General features: G+C 33.4%; 2 protein-coding genes across 2 annotated transcripts in view; one reads left to right on the top strand and one right to left on the bottom strand.

Annotated features, from left to right (window-relative positions):
• Positions 1-221: 221 nt before the first annotated feature.
• LOC106101761 (succinate dehydrogenase [ubiquinone] flavoprotein subunit, mitochondrial-like) lies at positions 222-8,237 on the bottom strand. The gene is made up of 13 exons (XM_013281097.1): positions 8,116-8,237; positions 7,598-7,652; positions 6,036-6,227; positions 5,809-5,882; positions 5,356-5,528; positions 4,565-4,720; positions 3,540-3,697; positions 3,227-3,391; positions 1,915-2,114; positions 1,350-1,541; positions 1,114-1,258; positions 596-831; positions 222-499 (listed from the first exon to the last, which is right to left on the bottom strand). Exons 1-13 carry the CDS (start codon positions 8,131-8,133, stop codon positions 347-349), a joined length of 1,917 nt encoding a protein of 638 aa, XP_013136551.1. The 5' UTR covers positions 8,134-8,237; the 3' UTR covers positions 222-346.
• Positions 8,238-16,854: 8,617 nt separating this feature from the next.
• The window catches only part of LOC106101760 (protein SCAI), a 63,792-nt gene continuing 58,582 nt past the window's right edge, over positions 16,855-22,064 (top strand). The window contains exon 1 of the mRNA XM_013281096.1: positions 16,855-16,925. The gene's annotated coding sequence lies outside the window, so the exon portion shown is untranslated. The remainder of the gene's footprint in view (positions 16,926-22,064) is intronic.

Raw genomic sequence — 22,064 nt, 5'->3', positions numbered from 1 at the left:
ATTAAAACTTACTAACGTTATAATTGTGAAAGTTTGGATGGATGGATGTTAGAGTTTGTAGCCTAAAAGACTGAACAGGTCTGGATGGAATTGGCATAGATGTAGAAGATAGTATGGAATACGTAGGCTACTTTCGTTTTTATTAATACCACGCGGACGGAGTCGCGGGCGGAAGCTAGTCTAAAATAAATTGATGGATTACGTCACAGAGAAAACTAAAATAAAGATATGAGATATTCAATATTTTATTTACAAATCGTCTACATTCACAAAATCAATGGTACGCTTTAACTTAAGAGAGTGCAAGTTAAAGGTCAAAACAAATCGATCACAACAATAATAATGATTAATAAACTCTTGGCACCGGTGGAATGAATTTGACTTCATCATCTAAAGTCTTGTCGATGACTGGACGATACGAGATGTGTACTTTACCAGTGGCCAGGTCTGGAATAGAGAGGCTATGCTTCCTCCAATGCTGTTCAATTGGTTTCACTGTCTGTAGAATTTAGCAAACACATCAAGATTTTTCTCTTTTTCGTATACAGCTTGCGCAAGGGCAAATAAACAAAAGAAAAATAAATAATCAATGTACCTGTCCTTTGGTTGGCTTGCTGTAATCCATCTCGTCCATACGTTTAGGGAAATCATCCCTGAAATGGGCACCGCGACTCTCTGTTCTGTTCAGTGCGCAGGCAACGACCTGGATAGCCGCCTGCAGCATGTTCTGAAGCTCTAGAGTCTCTATCAGATCTGTGTTCCAGTTTACTCGCTGTTCTGTCACATGAATTTGTTCAAAAGCTCTGAACCACTTTTGTATTTCAGTGTTTCCTGTTTACAAAGACCAATAAATCAATATGTCTTTCAATTACCATTACCGATATACATAAGATAGCATTGTCTCAACTGGCGGAGAAAAGAAGAAAGAAACAAGAAAGGAGACCTGCAATACTTACGCCTCTTTTCTATGAAGCCCAACCTTGCAACAGTGATGGAACATTATGAAATTCGAAATCTATTATTTAGATGATGATGTTGTTTATTTAAAGAAATTGTTCGGGATGACAGTAGATGTAATACAAATGGCACTGCAATTAAAACCCACAGTTATACCTTCTTTCAGCAACTTGGCCTCTCTGAAGACGCCGCACTTATGTTGCATGGTGTTTCGCATTGAGGCGCGCAATTCGTGCGGCGCCACACATCCCTTTGCGTTTCTAACCTTGTCAAGGTTGTCTAGTGTTGAATCGCAGATATTCTGATGAAAAATCAAGCAATCTTAGTACACTCATCAATAGTGTAGTCATAAGAATAGGAGTGGATTAAAAGGATATCTCAACGAGACGTACATCTTTCAGTTGCGGTTGACTTTCTCCTGGCTTAAACTTGCTACCAATATTATGACCAATAGCAGCACCGAAAACAACGACATCAAGGATGGAGTTTGCTCCGAGGCGGTTGGCTCCATGACAATTGCTGACCGCCTCACCCGCAGCGTGAAGACCGGGAATAATGCAATCTGCGCCTTGATATATAAGAGCCTTGGAAAAGAAAATAATAAAGTCTTCAAGATAGAACTAGAGTCAGAATTGATATTTCAAATAATTGTTTTTTCACCGATGTATCTTACAGCTCTAGCTGTTATTCCAAACATTTTTGACCCAAAAATCTTTCACAGTGCAAAAAAGATATCTAAAGATATAGAATCAAATATCGTAAAGAAATCTGTCGCCCTCAGAACTATAATTTTTTATGGGTTTTAATATGCTTTATTATACATACTTTAAAATTTATGTTGCTAGTCTAATTAACCTAATTGCGTAGTGCTCGTCAAATCAAATTTTACTAAAACAGGTCAAATCAAGTCAAGTCAAGTCAAAAAATTTTTAGAAAATAATATTTGAGAACTCTCACCTCCCCTTTGTAGTTAATAGGTATTCCTCCCATAGTGTAATGGACAGTCGGAAGAATAGGTACAGGTTGCGTGTACACATCCGCTCCGGTGAATATGTAGGCTGTCTCCGAGATACCGGGCAACCGATCTCTTATTACTTCAGGTGGCAAGTGGTGTAGTTGAAGATGTAGATGGTCTTTCTTAGGTCCGCAACCCCGACCTATAGTAGTTCCAATGGACGTCAGTTTAAATCGAATTTTATTGATTATAGAATATCACAAATGTGATGGTGTCAAAATTGTCCGTGTTTTTTTACGTGCAAAGTAATCAAGGACTGAAGTTACATAAAACCTCCCTAGTTGTAGCATTATTTCATAACATACTAGTTTTATTGCCCCAAACTCCGTCTCAGTGGAATAGAAAAAAAAACTAAAGTGAGTAGCCCATGTGTTCTTCCAGACTATCACCCACGTGTGTGCCAAATTTCATTAAGATCCGTTTATGTTTATTCAACACACCTTAACAAACATCCATCCATCTATCTAAACTTTTGCATCTATAATATCATCATCATCATCTCCTTATCCTACTCCCGTAAGGTCGGCGCAACAGGTTTTTTCCTCCACATAACTCTATACGTCATCTCAGTAATCTTACTAATCTTACTAATATTACATCTTACTAATATTATAAATGCGAAAGTTTAGATGGATGGATGGATGGATGTTTGTTAGCGTTTGTAGCCTAAACGGCTGAACGGATCTCCATGAAATTTGGCACAGGTTTAGAGCACAGTCTGGAAGAACACATAGGCTACTTTTTATCCCGGGAATAGTTACGGTTCTGGTGGGATTTATTAATTTAGTTTTTTAATGTTCCCTCGATCATTCTGCAACGGTTCAACATATCTTATTTAAATTTGGCACAGATATAAAACAAAGTCTGGACTACACATGAGATAAGCTTCATCCCAGAGAAATGTCCGGTTCCCGAGGGATATGTAGCTTTTTGTAATTTATATAGTTCGTATGTTTTCTAATACCACGCGGACGAAGTCAAGTCAAGTAAGATTAAAAATGATTATGTGTACAAAACGGGTACAGAGAACTAATCAAGTGTTTTTCTTTTTTAGTTTAATTCGATATAGCAATTTATATCAACAGCTACTTCTCGAATATTTAGCCTACTTATGATTTGTTACTTTTTAGATAACTACGTGGTAAAGTAGTGTATGGCTCATGTACTAAGACTATTGTATTGTATTGTATCATTTTTTCTTAAAGTGCTTCTGCCCAAATAAATAAAAAAAAGAATTAGTTTATGGTTAATCACCATTCCTAATCTCTGTGGCCATTGATCTGGAGACGACATCTCTACTAGCGAGATCCTTGGCTTTCGGCGCGTACTTCTCCATGAACCGCTCTCCCTTGTTGTTCACTATGTAGCCACCTTCTCCACGACAACCCTCAGTCATCAGGCATCCGGAACCGTACATACCTTCAACATACCGTACTGTTAACTTTATGTATCAGCGATTTAACGTGAAAAATGCTTTCACATATGGAATTTTGTCACAGAAAATAAAAAAAAAAAGAAAAATTTATTGATCTTATCGTATGATCATTTTGTCGTCTTAGTACCGTACCGGTCGGATGGAACTGTATAAACTCCATGTCCTGAAGCGGTATCCCAGCTCTAGAGGCCATCGCGCAGCCATCGCCGGTGCAGGTGTGCGCGGCCGTGCACGAGAAATACATTCGTGGGTACCCTCCAGTTGTAATCACCGTGTTCTTTGCCTGAAATCTGGTGTTTACATTTACTTAATAAATGATTGATGTTACTGAAAACACTTATCTGAATGTTTTGTTCATTGTGCCTCGTCTATATATTATTTAAATATCTTGATATATATATGGCCCAGTCATATTTTTGATTGGCCAAGAACGTGGGGACGTATACAGTGAGCTGATAATCATGATCGTAGAATAAAATCAGTTGTTGGGGTTTTTATTTCATAATAATGCAATATTATAAATTGAAAATGTAGTTTTTATAGCAAACGATCAAGCTAACTAAATTAACCAAAATAGCTATAATTTTTTTTCTCTACATCTTTGGACAAAAACCTGTTTTTGTTTATATACATATAACATAAGATGCCAAACGAGCAAGCGGCCACCTGAATCCGCCAAAATGGCGAAGCGACCGCTGCCCATAGACATCCGCAATTGCAGATGCGTTGCCTACCCATATCCGACAGAGGAGGAGACGCACATGAAGAGGATATTTCCCCTTCCTATGCATCTCCTCTTTAGTCAAATCCACTTCCCCTTCCCAACCTCTACTTATAAGAAAAGGGTGTTAAAGAGAAAGGGACTTATTAGGCCTCCGGCACCACACTCATCAGACGAAACACGGAATTGCTTCCATTTCACGCCTGTCTTCTGTGTGGTCGTAGTATTACACCGGGCGTGCCGGCCTATTCGTGCTAAGATGTTAAAGCGGGCAATAACACTATTAAACAGTTACGCCGACCCTACGGGAGTAGAATAAGGAGGATGATGATGATGATATTTAATACATCAAATAACAACCAATAGTAAATCCTACATATTTGTTAAAAGACGTTATTTAGTTTTTTCCCTGTGGAAATAGGATCTTCAGAATAACCTGTGCAATGTACTATCGTCCATGTTCATAGCGAGTGCACCGACCACGGCGCCGTCCTGACAGATAATGTCAAGCACAAAGTACTCGTGAAAGAAATCGACGTGATCAAACTTGGTGCAGTATCCATACACTGTGTGAAGCAGCGAGTGACCAGTTCTAGAAATACAATTAAAGATCTATAAATTGCAGAGTAATTATTAAAATTAGTCTTTAATTACTACCCTACTTCGAAAGATTCGAAATATCATAATTATGTAAATTTATATTAATGCCATCTAGTGAACATAAACATACATAAAAACAAAATTCAGCATGTTTGCTTTTTAAATATACATTCAAACACTAGATGGCGCTAAACTCAAAGGGAGCTTTAAAAACTACAAATATTTTAATGTGTTGAGTTTCGAGATTCCACTCTGATAATCTAGATATAACGCCATCTATGAACGTTGTAATGTAACAGTCTTGATTCTCGTACCTTTATTTACTTAATCTAGTAGATGTCACTAATGAATACTTTTGTCAAAAAATACTATTTGCGAACCAGTCACTAGATGTCGCAAGCATAAATTTTCCTATACCTTGGAATTGCATTCTTAAAAATTAATTGCCAATACATTGAACTTCTATAGAAAATGGCAGCGGTCGCTTCGCCATCGGTTTGATATAACAATTGTTAGTTTTTTTATCATATTCTGTTTAAACGGTCAGTTGTACCAATTATCCGTTGTAGACTTAGATTAGGACCTACAATTCGTCATGTATTCATATTCGTAAATTAAATTACCGACCTATCTGCCACTGCACATGTTCTCTTTGCTGTCTCTTTTCCATTCTTTACAGTTCCACCACCAAAAGCTCGCTGATAAATTTTACCTTCCTTAGTTCGAGAGAAAGGCATACCCATGTTTTCCAATTCAAACACCCGGTTGGGCGCTTCACGTGTAAGATAATGGATTGAATCCTGAAAAATTATTTTAAACTTAACCATGTTTTCTAAAAGGAAAAACGAAAGCTTGCAATTTTAATTTTCTTTATTGATTCCAAACAAGCCTCATATTAACCAACTGCCCTGAGTTGTCTTAGACCCCTTTTGCATAAACTCTTGCGACCGACATATTAGCAGACCGCTAGTGGAAATAAACATTAATCTGATCAGGGCCTTAAGCCGTTAAGGTGCGTTGGTTTTACGTCACAATGTTGGGGTTAGGATAAAAAATATAGTATAATTGCAGTTTATTGACCTGATCACCGAGCCAATCTGAGCCCTTAACCGTGTCGTAGAAGTGCCATCTCCAATCGTCTTCGTGCATACTGCCTATAATTAATTTTTGCACATTTGAATGCTGTTTCATTATGTCAGTACACTTTTGAGAAAAAATGATTTTATAATAATTTTACAACGTATGTAAATATACAAGTAATTGTTAACTAAAAGCTATAACTGCGAACAGATGTTTTGTGTACAAACCAATGGCAGCGTTCATGCCACCTTGGGCAGCGATGGTGTGCGATCTGGTGGGAAAGAGCTTGGAGACCAGGGCTACAGAGAAGTTCTGCTGCGCGAGGCCGAACGATGCACGTAGCCCAGCTCCGCCGGCGCCGATCACCAGGCAGTCGTGCTGATGATGCTGTATCTCGTACGCCTTGTTCCGACTTTGCACTGATAATGGTTCAGAGATTTACTAACGTTTCTTATGGTCATATATCTATACATGTCGTATTACTATCATTTATCTATGAATCCATTGTACCGGTATTAGTACTCTAAACGCCTTGGGCGAGTTTTAGCGGGCTAGGGCGTTAACTGGGTTATGTAAGATTGTGACTGTTTTTCGTAGGCTTGTGGCGCCCTGTTTGTTGCCCTGGGCGATCGCCCACCCGTGTCCTGACTTAATTATTTGTAAATTCTAATAGTCTAAGGGTGAGTTGCACCATATCGCCGGTTAACGTTAAAGTTAAAATTATTTGTAACAGTAATATTTGGAATAACCTTAAGATTTACTAAGGATGAGTTACATTAACTAACTATAAACCTTAACCAGCACATTCCCGATGGTTACGTCTTCGGATGTTCATGATATTCGCTACACCAGTTTTGCGCTGGTCAAAATGACGTCATATTTGACACTAATCATAACCGCCCGATTTTGGGCGGTTATAGTTAGCGTTACGGTTAGTGTCAGTTCGGTAGTGTCAACTGTCACAAGCTCTTATCTTCAAAAGCACAAATAATGGAAAAAGTAATGGAAAAAGAAAATCTCTACTATTATCCTATACGTAATCCAGAAGAATAAAGTCTTGCGTGCTCGGATATAATGGATTTCCAAGATGGAACTCGAGATTTGGCCAAACATTCAGTTTGGACAAATTTCGAGAGTCTAAGGCCATAGCAACAGCGCTTGTCCCTTTTCTCTTATTTAAAAAAAATGTCCTCCATAAAAGGTCAATTTATAATATGCATTGACAGGACAATTTATAATATGGAAAATAAAAAAGATGCATTTATATTTGTATAATTTTATTGCTTCATTTTTGCTACATATTTGAGTAGTAAAGTAAATACAGTTTCAATAATGGCCCAAACTAGTTTATTTTCACAAGAGTTTGCCATTTTCTCCATCTTCGTGGGCAAAAAGTTTATATCACTATAAAATACCATGCGTATGATACATAAATATAATCGGCGAAACATGAATTTCCAAACATTTTAATTTACGTAAATGTCATTCTTGACACCAACTTGACACTTTAGTGACATTCAGGTTTAAATGTTTCCATTGTAAAAACGAAAAACACATAAAACCTCTGTAAGAATATGTTTTTGCACTTGTAACCCTATTATAACTTTTACGATAACCAGCGATTTGATGCAACTCACCCTAAAAGATTATAAATGTTAAAGAAATAAAGTTCCGAAATGTATGGCTATACTATATCGGGTTAATTGATTACTATTTTTTTATTTAATTACTGAAATATAAATCAAGTTAAAAAATCTAATTTTTGTATTCTAAATTTGAAGGGACATACCTTTGTAAACCGCATTCTTAACATTGATAGAACGAACAAGGACGTCGATAGATTTCTGTTTTTAAAAACAATATTTAATACATAAAATACAAATTGTCATTTAAAATAAAATAAAAACCAATTCTAAAACGAGTAATTATTCAATACTCAAGAAAAGAAATAATGCAAATGAATGAGTTTTACAATTATTACGAAACACCGCTCTTTAATAACTCAATTTGGTCGGATGCACTAACATCCAATTATTCTCAGTAGGAGGGAAAGTTAAAAAGACCTTTAGGTCATACTGAATCCCCTTCAAGGGGGATTAAAAAAGACCTATAGGTCTGTATAGTCCCCCTCGGAGGGGTCGTAATAATACAAACGTGTGCTGACCAAATTAGTATTTTTGAAGTACCTTTGATGCCTGATCAACTTAAGCTTCCCTTTGTTATGTTTTGTTTATGATTAACATATACTACAAAGTTATACACGATTTAAATGGTAATATAATATTGAAATTTAAAATAAATGCTTACCTTTGTCGCAAAAAACATTCCGCAAACTGTTAATCAATAATTCGTGTAAAACTAACTTAAAATTATTGGTTTATGAAAATAGGAACACTTCGATTTTAGTGTCCTTTTTTCTAATGTCAAATCTTTTTTGTATAATTTGTATTAAAATTATGTAAAGAGCCAGTAAGGAGGTTTTCATGATTTAATGCCAGTGTTACTTTCGACTATTCTCCTAACCTTTAGATGGATGGATGTTTGTTAGAGTTTGTCGATTAAAGGTATAGATGTAGCAGGCGAGAGTCAGTATATTAAGAAATAAAACACGACCTTGCATAACCGGAATATATTGACTAATAAGAAGACAAAACTTATTACTAAACACATTAACTCTAAGAATAATTGTATGAAAAGTGATGGCGATTATTTTATCCCTATTTAAAAACATAGAAGTTGTGCTCTATGTTTTAGACATTTCCCCAGCGCTGTTCTCTTACACCGACAAGAAGAAGAATTAAGATAATAATAAATGCCTCAACCAGAATTTTTTTAGAACTATATATCATGGTTATAATGTTATAATTAATTAAATTTAAATACAACATACCCCAATATTGTACTGACTAAACGAGAAAATTATTTTCTTAACACGACGTGTTAACACGGTATAAAATGCATGATGGATCAACAAGGTCTTAAGAAATCCCGTATCACCATAGATTTATACCATGAACGTTTGTCATTATTATAGAAATAAAGAATAGAAGAACAATTAGGTTCTAAATTCTTTATATCAATTTAATGTGAAATTGTTTTTCCTTCATTTTGGGAAGTTGATCAGAGAAGAAGGTCATCTGTCAAAATGAAGAAGGAGAATTTCAACATTTGGCTGGGATAATACAATATTGGGGTAACATAATTCTCTAATATCTAATATGGAATATAAATCTAAGAATATGGAATATAATCCTAGAAATGTGGAATATAATCCTAGAAATGTGGAATATAATTCTAGAAATGTGGAATATAAACCTAGAAATTTGGAATATAATCCTAGAAATGTGGAATATAAACCTAGAAATGTGGAATATAAACCTAGAAATGTGGAATATAAATCTAAGAATACGGAATATAAATCTATTAGAATGGAATATAAATCTAAATCGGATCCAGAATTCAAGCCACTTGCGATAGGTAAGGTTTTTGAGTGATTTTAGGGTCGTTAAAATCACTCGCGGCGACCGTGGTTGCGGCTGTCCCTTCAAGGCGGACGTAAATCGTCCTTCACCTTCTTCATTATTTCTTAGTATTTAAGGTGGCATATAAATCGCCCACCAAACTTGACGGCTTCTGAAACAAAATTAGAAAAAAATGTATACTATACTTTTCGACGTAATGTGATAAGGCGATAGATATTACACTCATAAGAGCTGCGGACATCTTTGACTAAACTATCGCACAACTGTTGTGCGATTGTCGATTGTTGCAATTCAACTGTTTAGTTGCACAACTAAACATCGAGTATGAGCGCACCTCTATATAAACTCATAGGAAGCGCGACTAAACAGTTGTGCGATAGTTTAGTCGAAGGTGTACGCGATCTTACAATTTGAAACAGATACTTAAATCTGTTAAATCAATATTTAAATTCACATTATCAAATCAAATAAAGTTTGAACATGTTTGTAATGTTATGGGAAGTAGAAATCAGCTCAGCTTTTAATGAAAGAGTACAATTAGCGAATGTTCCGGCTTGGATGTTGGATGAAATGTTCGAGGCAGACAAATTAAAGCGGATTCAATATCGGACCCCCGGGGGTGTCGACATGTTTACATCGAGTTCAGTACGGCACCCTTTGATGTCTGCATTATTGCGCGCAATACCTGGGGTGTCTAGGGTGGACCCTAAATGAGTCTAGGCATGTTTCAGACATGTATTTTGTCTGATTCAATATTTTGATGCTTCATATTACTATTTTGTGTGTAGTGGTAATAATTCATTAGGAAGTTATTTTTCTGTCCAAATAAAGAGATTGTTGTTTAATTTATATCGTTGTTAAAGTTTTGTTTCGTTTTAAAATGCTAACTTTTTAATATGCACATGTTTTAATAATACAGTCAAATACGCGCTTTCTTACTTTTTGAAATAGATTCCACATTTTTTGTTCTATGCCAAGATTATTCATATTCCTTTCCTTTTCTTATTTAAGACCAACATTTTACAAAGTGGCGCTGACCTAATATATACTACTTGATTTGCTGACGACTTCCTCCGCGTGGAATTAAAAATATAGCCAATGTAACTCAGTGATAAAATAACTTTTTAGCAGTGAAAGAATTTTTTAAATCGACGCAGTAGCTTTTAAGTTATTTTAATACATACAATTATACAAATCCTTACTCTTTATAATAGTAGAATAGATAAGAACAATAGTGACTGCTAGTTGAGTACTCGTACTCGTCACATAATACGAATAGTTCCCATTGTTCGATGACGTAGACGCTTGTAATTAAATTGCAACTAAAGCCATCTTAGCCTGCAACTACAATGTATTAGCACATGTTAGTCTTATCTTGCCAACGGAAGCAGCGCTTTGAATTACCAAATTAATTAATCAATCACTAAGATTATTGTTTACCAAATCATCGGAGTGTACAAGTTCCACTAATGGCTTATTGGCTTAGCGCAAGAGCCGATTATGTTAATTGATTTGCAAGCAGCGAATGATACAAATTCATAACTATATTTACGGTATGGACACTCAACTATACGTACTTCGCCTACGTTATTGAATGTGAGTTTTTACAACAAAATATAACTACATCGATTACATTCTCTTTGGAAAAAAATACAATAAGTCTTATACGAATGGAGAATTAGATTAAAATTAATAATTTACTAACATTGTAAGTGCAGTGATATTGAAAAGGTTCAAAATTTGTGTATCAAACCATTACTGATATATTAAAAAATAGGTTAGAGGGAGCATTGTAAAAGGTACCCCTGACCCGATGGCGTAGTAATTGACATAGTTGGCCAGATACGCTCGGATGACTGCAGCTCAGTAAATTGTTTCGCTCCAACATTATCTTATTGTCTACCCCTGCTTTATTTAGCAACTTATTACTGAGATTCTTCAAGATGATGTACAGTCGTAAAATATAGAAGTTATTTAAGAATTTTATGAAAGTAAAAAATAATGTCCAAGGACTCTTTTTGTTACGATTTTTGTCGAATTTTTGTCATAAAAGGAGTCACTTAATGCAGATTCCTCAAACTAAGCCAACAGTAAGGGAGACAGAAATCTAATTTCACATTGGTATATGGCAGGGTTCGAACCCAATACCTGTAGATTACAAGTCAAGTGCTTAAATCCCTGAGCCACCGACACTGTCTTGGATTACCTACTTTTAAAATCTATCAGTGGATCGTAGCGTGACGTTTTTAATACTTTCTCAAAAAAATTCTTGCGCTCTATAAATTATAAAATGCTTCTATAGTGTGGCTAAATAAAATAGATTAGTTTGATAAATGACGCATATGAAGTATCGAATTCAATTTGTATGAAGGCAAATGCCATACTTAATAGACAGGTATCGTAGTGACGAAACAAACACACATAGCGAACAATTTTAAACTATCGATATTCGGTTTAGATAATTATCGAACTCAACTAAAATTAATCTTATTCATCTTATTCACTAATTTAGAGACCATTCTAATATTGATTACAGTGTAGAGAATTTAGCGATGACAGAAATAATAGCCAAATCCAATTCGATTACGTACGGCTGTAGTAGTAATAAACATTTATTTACTCTCATTTTTGTTATGGTCATTATTAATTTGAGAAAACAGTGTCTTTTCTTTATTTCATAAGTCATAACTATAAATCTATCGATTCCAACTTCTATGAGAATAATAATCGAAAATCGATAAGATACTGATTTTACACAACCCATCCCTACTAAAATTGAAATGAATTGTCAAACTAATCTAAATTATTTAGACAAACTATAGCATTGTATAATTTACTTGTTTTATTTTATTATAATTATTTATTCTTTTATAATTGGCTTAATTTATTACTAACGAAATTCCCGTAACGACTACCATATTTATAATACTTCTTAACAGTTTTGCAGATGTGCATATTTATCTTGCTTTTTATTCAATTTTAACGAGATTGTATTCAAAATGAAAATATTCCGAAGTCAAAGAGACGAGCCAGTAAGTAGCTTAGCACAGTTCATTCTTCGCGAAGAAGCAGTTTTCAAAGGAACGCGTTTTGATTATTAAAGTCGTTGTACATCGTATATTAAATATATATGACGACAAAGTAAAAGTATGAGGGGATGACAATACGGTTTTTTTATGCGCATTTTGGCATATTAAGATCATGGCTACATACTCAAAGAGTAATATTCACTGATCTTGACATCGTCTGCTTCGTTCAAACTTAATGTTTCTGACAGTTAATGCTATCTCTATAAGGAATACGAAAACTCGCCGTGGCTACCGGCAGCGCTAAAATGGTTTAAATCAAATAGGTACCAAGTACCATGGTTTATAGCATACTTATGTAGTTATTGAACCACTGTCCTCGTGAGTACATCCATTTGTTAAGTGACTGTTTAGATCCATCGGGCAGTGATAAAGAGTAAAACCTTTCAACCTTTTGAAAGGCCCATGAAGTCTCATTATTGACTCAAATTATTGCAAGTTTGGTAGTGTCAAATGATAGGAATTCTCTACTATATTTTTTTTGTTAGTTTTACTGTTTTTACATTAGATCACATTTTTTAAACTTGAAATAAAATCTACTTTCAAGTTACTCATTTGGACCGTAGCAACACAGAAAATCCTAACATAATCTAATCCAAAGTATCTTATAGTTTACTTTTAAAAATTAAACTTCATCTAACTTTTTGTAATGTAACTACTTATTTTTTAACTTCTGAAATCCTGGGTTACTGAAGTTTCCATTTATTTTATCACCTAGTGATTCATTAGTGTTAAATGAAGCCAAGTTTTAACGTAGTAAAACTCAAATTACGTAGTACGGAAACGCACTTCATGAAATTATCAAACCAAAAAAACTAACGACTGGTTAAATAGAGATGGTAAACCGGCGCCAAATGTATGTCTATCTCTTTTAAGATTCCCATCTGTGTGGACAGATGGGAATCTTACGAGACGATTCAATGTAACAAGCAAGTCGAACAGTTTTGAGATCCGCATAAAAACTACCCCTCATTTTACAAATACTATTGGGGTGGCTTCCTCGTGATTGTGACGTCATCCATTCAGTGTTTAAGTCAGAGGGCGAGGCCGAAACGCACGCGCATGCGCCACAAATTGCAATTTTATAGTGACGGGAATAAATACTGCGCTCACCAACTGTGCCACTCAGCTAGTTCGTGAATGCTAATATACTGTTCACTTCACTAGTTACAATTTAAACATGATTTAGACTATTTAAAAAATGCATATTAAAATGTAGCGTAATAAACCGCTAATAATCATATCAGTTTATGCAATGCCCTGAGTTTGGATAATTAAGAATAATAATCAGTTATTCGTTACACATACCGTTACACTCAGAGTCCTTTTAATGGTTAAGTAACCATTATTTAATCTAGATTTTTAAGGAACATAACAAAACAACGAATTTTAAAGAAAACAAATACTACGCCATTAACATTAAAAAGTTTGTTGGACCAGATTAAATTAGCAAAGTAACTGTTTATCACGAGTTTAATTGCATGTAAAACTAAATTAGCGGCCTATTGTTGTATTAAAGTGTTATTGATTGATGTTATTATTTTCAAACAAATAAATTCAGCAGTTCTGGAATTACAGGTCGTATTTTTTGTATTATGAAAAGATGGTGATGATGAATAAGATTGGTGATGAATGATACCAATTCATAGTTCACTTTTTTATTGCATAATTTCCCCCTCTTTCCCTCGTAAAGGCAATTATTCAAACCAGTACAAGGGCCAGTTTGCACAGGGTCGAATCCCATCACTAGCTTAATACACGACCTTATAACCACGCGCCGCCAACCGTCCGATATAAAAATTGTGACCATAATAATTTAGTAAGATTGTGCCTTAACAAGTGAGAAATTATTCTAGTGCCATGGGAACTTAACAACGGTGCTATATTTTATCTGTGAGGTAAGCGAACGGAGTTTAAAACTATAACCTTAAAATCGATTTACTTTTACCGCAATCTAACCTTTTTCATATTATGTTGACGTAAACTATAGTTTATGTTGCAAAAATCTACCTTGTAATTTTAAAATTACTCACTAATTCATTAAAAACGTCCTTGTTATTTCATAAACAATGAAAAACAAAATAATTTTCAGTCAGAAGTAGTTACAAAATAGCTTTAGAACTCTGTAACTGAAACATAAACAACACTTTTGTACCACAAATTCTTTACCAAATATAAGCAGTTTGTTAATAAATGTTATTATTAAGAAAGGAAAAATAAATAATACAAATTTAATGAAAATTAAAACAATTTCTGTCGTATTTTGAAAACTAAAAAAAAATAGTGCATTACTATAAACATAAAAGAATGTTTATTTATGGAGCAAACGTTTATTTATATTAAATTGATATTGTAAGTCGTAGTAAATTCGTAGTAAAAGGGTGAATGCCCCGTTATCCTACCTGTACACGTGTGCAGAACCGTACCCTAGTATAAGCGCCATCTATTGTTTCAATTTGAGATCTTACTCATGTCGCAAAAACGGGTTAAACTTAAAAAATTCGCAAGTTCTATTTATCTGGTTTTATTATTACGTAACTATTTCGGATTCAATTAAGTGAAATTGTGATATTTCAGCCCTAATTATGCTGCTATCGGGTTTTAAACATTTTTTGCAGTCGCAATTTTAAAATTGGAACACTAATGTCATGAGAGTTAGGTATTTGGCTGACCGAGTTTCGTTCAGTCTTTTCAAACGTGACATGGTTAGCACTTGGGTCACATCACAAATCCGTGATTATGAAACTATGTCTGTTTTATGCAGTTAAATATAGTGAATCATTATATTTGTGATAGTGCCATCTATTAAAAGAAAAAATAATATTAAATGCAGTAAGTATAGAGTCAGTTAATGTAATTTAGAGTAAATTAACGTAAGATCTAGAGTTGGGTTATTATAAAAAATTAGCTGCTTAATTTTAACAAATCATGGTATCTGTGAATTTTTCATTGTTAATTTTATTATTTAAAAAAAAAACATGTTACGGTTGCATAACTAAGCATAACATAGTCACTTCGCTGGCACTTGTATACTATTTTTTTTTTTCATTTTATAGCTTTTGTACCTATTTTCTACATAGTAATAAATACATCGCACTTAAGGATAAATAGTAATGTATATTAAAAGGCTTGTCGTAAAGCTTTTTGTAGATTTCCATTGTCTATGAACATTTAAAAACTTATTATTACCTTTGTTATTTTAATAAGAAACCAATAAGCATTGTATAGCAGTGTTTCGTCAGTTAAAATTCAAAGATCGGTCCAGTTGTATCAACTTCATTAAGTTTAGATTGCCTAAGACTTTCAGAATATCCGGAGTTTGCCCGTTCATTTAAGTTACCTTGTGGTCAGCCTTTGAATTTCGTTCGTTTGACGAAGTCACGTGTTGTCTATTGCCGCCACTAGATAGCACTAATTTTAATAGTTCAAAAATCTATTGCTTTTGTAGCAAAAAGTTGTACAGAATCTTTTTTTTAGTTATATTAAGTTAAAATAATTTCTAATATAAGTGAAATAGCTGCAATGACCTTAATATGGCTGTTAAATCTAATTTTACAATGATGGGGTTATTTCCACCCATTTATCACCAACCAGTTCGCCGTGTAGGAAAGACTTCATTCGTTTTTATTAATTTTCGTGATTTACAAATAAATTAAAAAACGCTAAATTTGTATATAATATAATAATTATTTTGTAAAGTCTAATTCACTTAGTACATTATCAAACTAATCTAATAAACTGCGTATGAAATCCTACTCCATACTAATATTATAAATGTGAAAGTTTTTTTTTAAGAATAAGAATATCTTTTTTGCACACTAATGTTAATTACATAAATCAGTGTTGCCTTGACGACTTAACTAGGATTCCTGTTTTTACGTAGCCAAGTTTAGATGGATGGACGGATGGATGGATGTTTGTTACAGTTTGTAACCTAAAGTGCTGAACGGATCTCAATGAAATTTGGCATAGATGTAGAGGAAGAACACATAGGCTACTTGGTTTTTTATTTTTAAATACCACGCGGATGGAGTCAGGGGCGAAAGCTGGTTGTCTTATAAAACAATTGTGGAAAAAACAACTTAAAATATCACTCTCCGTTACTATTCAATTTCTAGTATTTTTTTCCATTTTTCGTGTATATTAGAGTTGGACAGTTGAGATTTTTTTCATTTTCAATTTAGTTTAGGTTATTTCGAGAAAATGTATTTGTCATTCATTTTAATTAATAAATATCAACTTTCTAGTAATCAGCCGCCAATATCTAACTAAAATAATGCATTTTATTTGTAGTTGTTTCATTTATTATTTTATAAATAAATAAAAAAATACATAAAATAATTTAATGGACGGTTGGTGTCTCTAGCGTAAAACTTGTTAAAGTGAAATACATTTCGTGAGCATGTATTTATTGATACATAGTGCGTGTGTGTACCAATGTTATAGTGCGTGTAAGTGTATGTGCTTCACGGCGCGGCCTTCTCCAAGCTTTGTATTAAAACTTGTTTGTTTTTGACGGTGAAAAGAAGACGCTAGTTCTACTTGAGAGGTAAGATATTTTTTTCAGATGTTAAATATCGTAAAGTCGTGCGCTTACTGGACATATATTTCATTCAAATTTTAGGACAAAAAAAAACAGATATTCACAAATTTTGCTATCGAGATCTGAGAAGTTTAGAAGACTTTTGCCGTGATAAAAGTAAAAAAATGTTTTTAGTTTTTAGGCTTTAACTTTTTGCTTGCATTTTAATTATGTTTGTTGTTTGCCAAAAAGTTTGATGAAAAGTATTCCTTCAAACATTAAACATGTTTTAATTAAAATTACATTATTAAATACATTATTACGTGAAGCGAAAACATTGTACCTTTTTTTCAAGGAGAAGCGAAAAAGAATGGTTTGTTTTTAGTTTTTAATCATTTCGAACAATGAACGAACACTAGGGATGTGAAAGTTTGAAAACTTGTATACTTCAGTTAAAGCGCATATTCAAAAGTTATAAAGAACATGCAGTTTGATGCATTTAAATAATGCGGAAAACCAAGTTATGTCTGGGAAGGAAGCTCGTGCCTCGAGGGCGGTAAAGTAATTATCTCCTTAATTAGCGAACGTAAAAGTTTTCTCTTAGTCAACTTATTCCAGACATTAGTTGATTGCCTGGAATCGATTTCTTTTATATCTGAGCGTGACAGCACTTCAACAGTTATAAAATAAATAAAAAAAAATTTACAATATTTAGATTCACAGCTTTTAATCAAAATGTTACTAAAACATAAAGATACATACTACTACATACTAGACATAGACTAAACAAAAATTTCATACTAATTTATGTAATAAAATAAGTGAGGAGGTTCGTGTCTTTGCAACCATGACCACTGGTTGCTTGAATTATGGGATTCCGCAGCTGTTGGTGCTCTATTTTTTACATATTATGTTTTATATTTATATAAATCATGTAAAATATATTGTGAGGTAAATAAGCGAATAAAGATATATGGATCATATGTAATTAAAACGTTGCCTTCATTCAGTTATCGCTCTTTTACTTTTATACATTTATAATTGAAATTTCAATATTTATAAGTTTATTGGTAAATGCTTACTTAAGTAGTTATTGTGGTTTCTTCCACAGTCTATTATATAGTAGCAATCAATGGAAATAAGAAATTATAACAAAATTTTAAACAATTTTTTCCTTTATAGTCTATTCAAAAAAAAGACAAAAATAATTAAAACAAACGAAGAAATATCGAAATCGAAATAGAAACGAAAATAAAGAAATATCCACAAAGATTTGGTGAAAGTTTTGTGAAATCTCGTAAGCTATCGTTATTTACTTTGACTTATGCCTACTGGGTCAGAAGACTTTGACCGCCTATGTATATAATTTTTCACTTCCATTGAATTCGACTTTACACTAAGTACTAGGATATCATTAAAGGACTGAGTGAGTCAGGTTAATATTTTACTGTTATCTGAAAAAAGAAGGACAAGACAAATTATAGAATAGTGAGGGCCAATGTTGGTCCAGTGTTGCTAAAACACTTATAACGCCAAGTGAAATTTTTTAGGATCGCCCCAAATGGAAATTCGTAATTTCTGCCTAGCTCTTTCGGTTCTAGCGCGAGTGTTTTAATTTACCATTAAAAATGAAATTCCGTATATACCTATAAAACGGCTTGCTTTTATCGTTCGTGGTAATATAAGGGTTCAAAAGACGACAATGCAAAGCGATTTTTTAAAATACTTTAGATTAGTATGGCTTGCGTTTCTAGTTTTTATTTCCAGGAAAATTTTTATCAAGTTGGAACGTATAAACATAACTACTTCATTTAATAACATAACAGAAAGATTTATAATAATAATTATAATAATTTCAGTTCAACTGACAGTTAGAATATACCCGAGCAGTTATAACTGTCAGAACTGAGCGTCTGTAGCGGGCATAAGTTAACTATTACCTTAGCTGACACAATGTTATTAATAGTTTTTTTTTTGTCAAATGTTGCCTATTCGAATGAACAATCGTCGTCAAAGTATTATCGCAATATGATTGTAAGATTCTTATCAGTTATGTTTGAGTAGTTACATTATTTTCTGCCAAAGAGATATAACCTTCAGTTACTTTTTAAATAACAAAAATAGTCAACGAAGTATAAATTAATAGTATAGGATTGGAGTAATATTGCCTTGCTATTAGCAACACATTCGTCCCTTTGCAATTTTATCATCACGAGCTTAAATCGGATTATAAGGGGCAAGGCCGAAGCCTGCAAATCATTCAATGCGTCTGTCAAATCCATTTGTGTTGCAACGTACTCTATACAATGGACTACAGTTTCACCCGTCGAGCTGTGCTCTATACGGATTCATATTCCCAGGTGACTGAACCAGTAACCATTAGTAGGGGCTAGACCCTCTTTAGGTTTTAGGTACTTTAATAGCTCAAAAGCACAAAACGTGTTTTTTCATTAGAGTAAAGCTTGTATTAAAAAATCTAATCCATCATCAACCTAATCTTTTCCCTACAGTGGCACATGTACTTCTCTTCCATACACCTCTATAATCCGTCATGTATGAATTTACTCCTTTCTAATATCCTCTGTCATACATTCCATCCATACTTGTCTTCCTCTAATCTTTGTAACCACCAACATTTCATCTCATTACTGTCTTGTTTATGTGATCATCATCTCTTCGTATATGTCCATACCACGGTAACCTTTTGCTTCTCAATAACTCCATGTATTGCGCTACTTTAAAGTGCCGTTATCACCTCACTCCTTAATCCTACTATATTATTAAAAAAGCGAAGTTTAGATGGATGGATAGATGTTTGTTAGAGTTTGTAGCCTATGATAAACGGCTAAACGGATTTAGATGAAATTTGGCAGAGATGTAATATAGTCTGGAAAAACGCATAGGCTACTTAATTTCTATTTTTAAAATTCCACGCAAACGAAGTCGCGGGCAAAAACTTGTTAATGTTATCTATTTATTTATTCATTTTATTTATGTATCACATGGAACAAATTATGTTTAATGAGAAAAAGTATTTATAACTAATAACACAATTATTATGGACACACAGACTAACACAGCATTATGAAAAATGAAATTACAATAACAAAGAACGGCAAACAGAAAAACAAATTATAAATGCAAAAGTTTGGGTGGATGAATGCTTGTTACTGCATATCCCAAAAAGAGCTGTACGCAACTTAAAATGTAGCATTGATATAGAACATAGTCTGGATAAACACATTGGGTTCTTTACCCAGTTTTCTTTTAATTACGCTCGGACGAAGTCGCGGTAAAAGAAAAAGTTAACAACGTTTTAGGTACAGTTTGTACAACATCCATTCCAACATACGCATCTGATTCGACTACAAATATTTTTTAATAATTTATAAGTAAAAAAAAATTTTTTGACGGATGAAGTTGATTAAGAATGATTTGGTCTGTTTTAATATTAAATCTATGAATTGGAACGTGTAATTATACCTCCTAGTATCATACTAATAATTATACCCATTTAAGCTTCGTTTCCACTTTTCACAATTTTTTAACTGTAGTTGGAGTTTTTGAAAGAATTAAAATTGTTATGAACAATTTCATGAAGGAAAGTTTTTTTGTTCGAATGGTTTTTAATAAACGTCATAGTAATATAATTGATTTTGCTAATAGAGAACAGTTATTCAAATAAGTTTTAGTTGAAAAGTTTTTAATTGTACGAAGTTTACAGACGACAGCCCGTACCACATAATCTATACTATTGTAATAAAGCGTAAACACACACTTCTTTGTTGCCTAAGATGTCAGCAATTACGGGATATTTTTGAATCATTCTTTTTTTAATAAAAAGCCCTACACTTACGTCATGCTTTAGGCTATATATTTTCACGTCAATAAACTTAGGGGCTAAATATTTTGGACAAAAATCATAATGTGGGAAAGAGACCATAAGTTGCTGCCAACATCAAGAAAGCAATGTTGCCATGGTTTGTCAGCGTCATGACATTTTGACATTTGCAATTGATGATTTGACACATATAAACAATAAAGTAAAATTTTCATAATTCTATGCGGATGAAGTCGCAGCTAGTAACTAATAAAAGCGATGTAAAATGAAGTCGATTGCGTTTATTTGGCGGTTCTCGCGAAGTAAACGGTTATTGTTCGACAACCTGCAATTCACAATGTCTAATTTGTAAAATACTGCTTTGTCGATGATATAGAATGTAATTCAATTTGAGGATATAACGTTAAACATTTCTAAATAATAACAATAACAAAGCGAAGAGCTTCGACCAACATCTCAAGAACCTCTCGCTAGACAGTTGAATTAAGGACCCGATTCAAAAGGCAGTTATTTTAGAAACGGCGCGCATAGTGTCTCTGCAGCCCTGACCACTGGTTGCTTCAGTCACCGATGACTGAATCCGAATTCCGCAACCGGTGGTGCTCTATTTTTTCTATAATATGTTTTATTTTATTTTTATACAAAACTTGTAAAATATATTATATAGAGAATAAGAAATAAAGTTATATGTGGAATAACAATAATCCTTTCATTTAGTCAAATTACTATTCGTATTATTTTTTTTATAATTAAGAAAAGTAAATATTTTCAAGTGCTACAAAACAGTGTTGATTTACAATTTCTTTGTATCTATATAACAATCCGATGTTAACATAGAGGTATCCATGTAAGAAAACTAGAATAAGTACCCTAAATTAGCAAAGTTTGTCACGTAAGAAGACACCTACGCAAAACAGATGAATTAAAAATAACGGACTAACGATCGGCAACCATCTATTAAGCTATCCATCTCTAGCTATTGGATTTACATCACTTTCATAATAAATACGAGTAAGTATCAAATTTCATTTACCGATCAATTTTAAGTTGTACAAAACATGTGAATTTATTAAGGAAATGAACACAGACTGATTTTACTAAAAAAAAATACATAAAATTGTGCATGAAATACGTCGTATCTCAGTTTTTTTTAAATGGACTTAAAACACTTTAAAAATCAACGGACCATATATTTTTATGTTCAACCCTTAATTCGATAGAGTCCAGTGTTTGATGTGTTTGTTGGTAACGTATAATACTTTTTGCTACAAATTCCGTCAAGTTAAGGGTTAAAGGCATTTAATTAGGAGATTTACTAATAATAC

Source organism: Papilio polytes, unplaced genomic scaffold (assembly GCF_000836215.1).
Source record: "Papilio polytes unplaced genomic scaffold, Ppol_1.0 DF823957.1, whole genome shotgun sequence".
NCBI lineage: Eukaryota > Metazoa > Arthropoda > Insecta > Lepidoptera > Papilionidae > Papilio > Papilio polytes.
The sequence above is the reverse complement of the archived record's forward strand: the minus strand, read 5'-3'. Positions and strand labels throughout refer to the sequence as shown.

Excerpts from the sequence above, each read along its gene's own strand:
- LOC106101761 (XM_013281097.1), bottom strand. Across the intron at positions 6,228-7,597 it reads TAAGAATGCGGTTTACAAAG|TGCAAAGTCGGAACAAGGCG; the intron begins GTATGTCCCTTC and ends AACCATTATCAG. Across the intron at positions 4,721-5,355 it reads ACATGTGCAGTGGCAGATAG|AACTGGTCACTCGCTGCTTC; the intron begins GTCGGTAATTTA and ends TTGTATTTCTAG.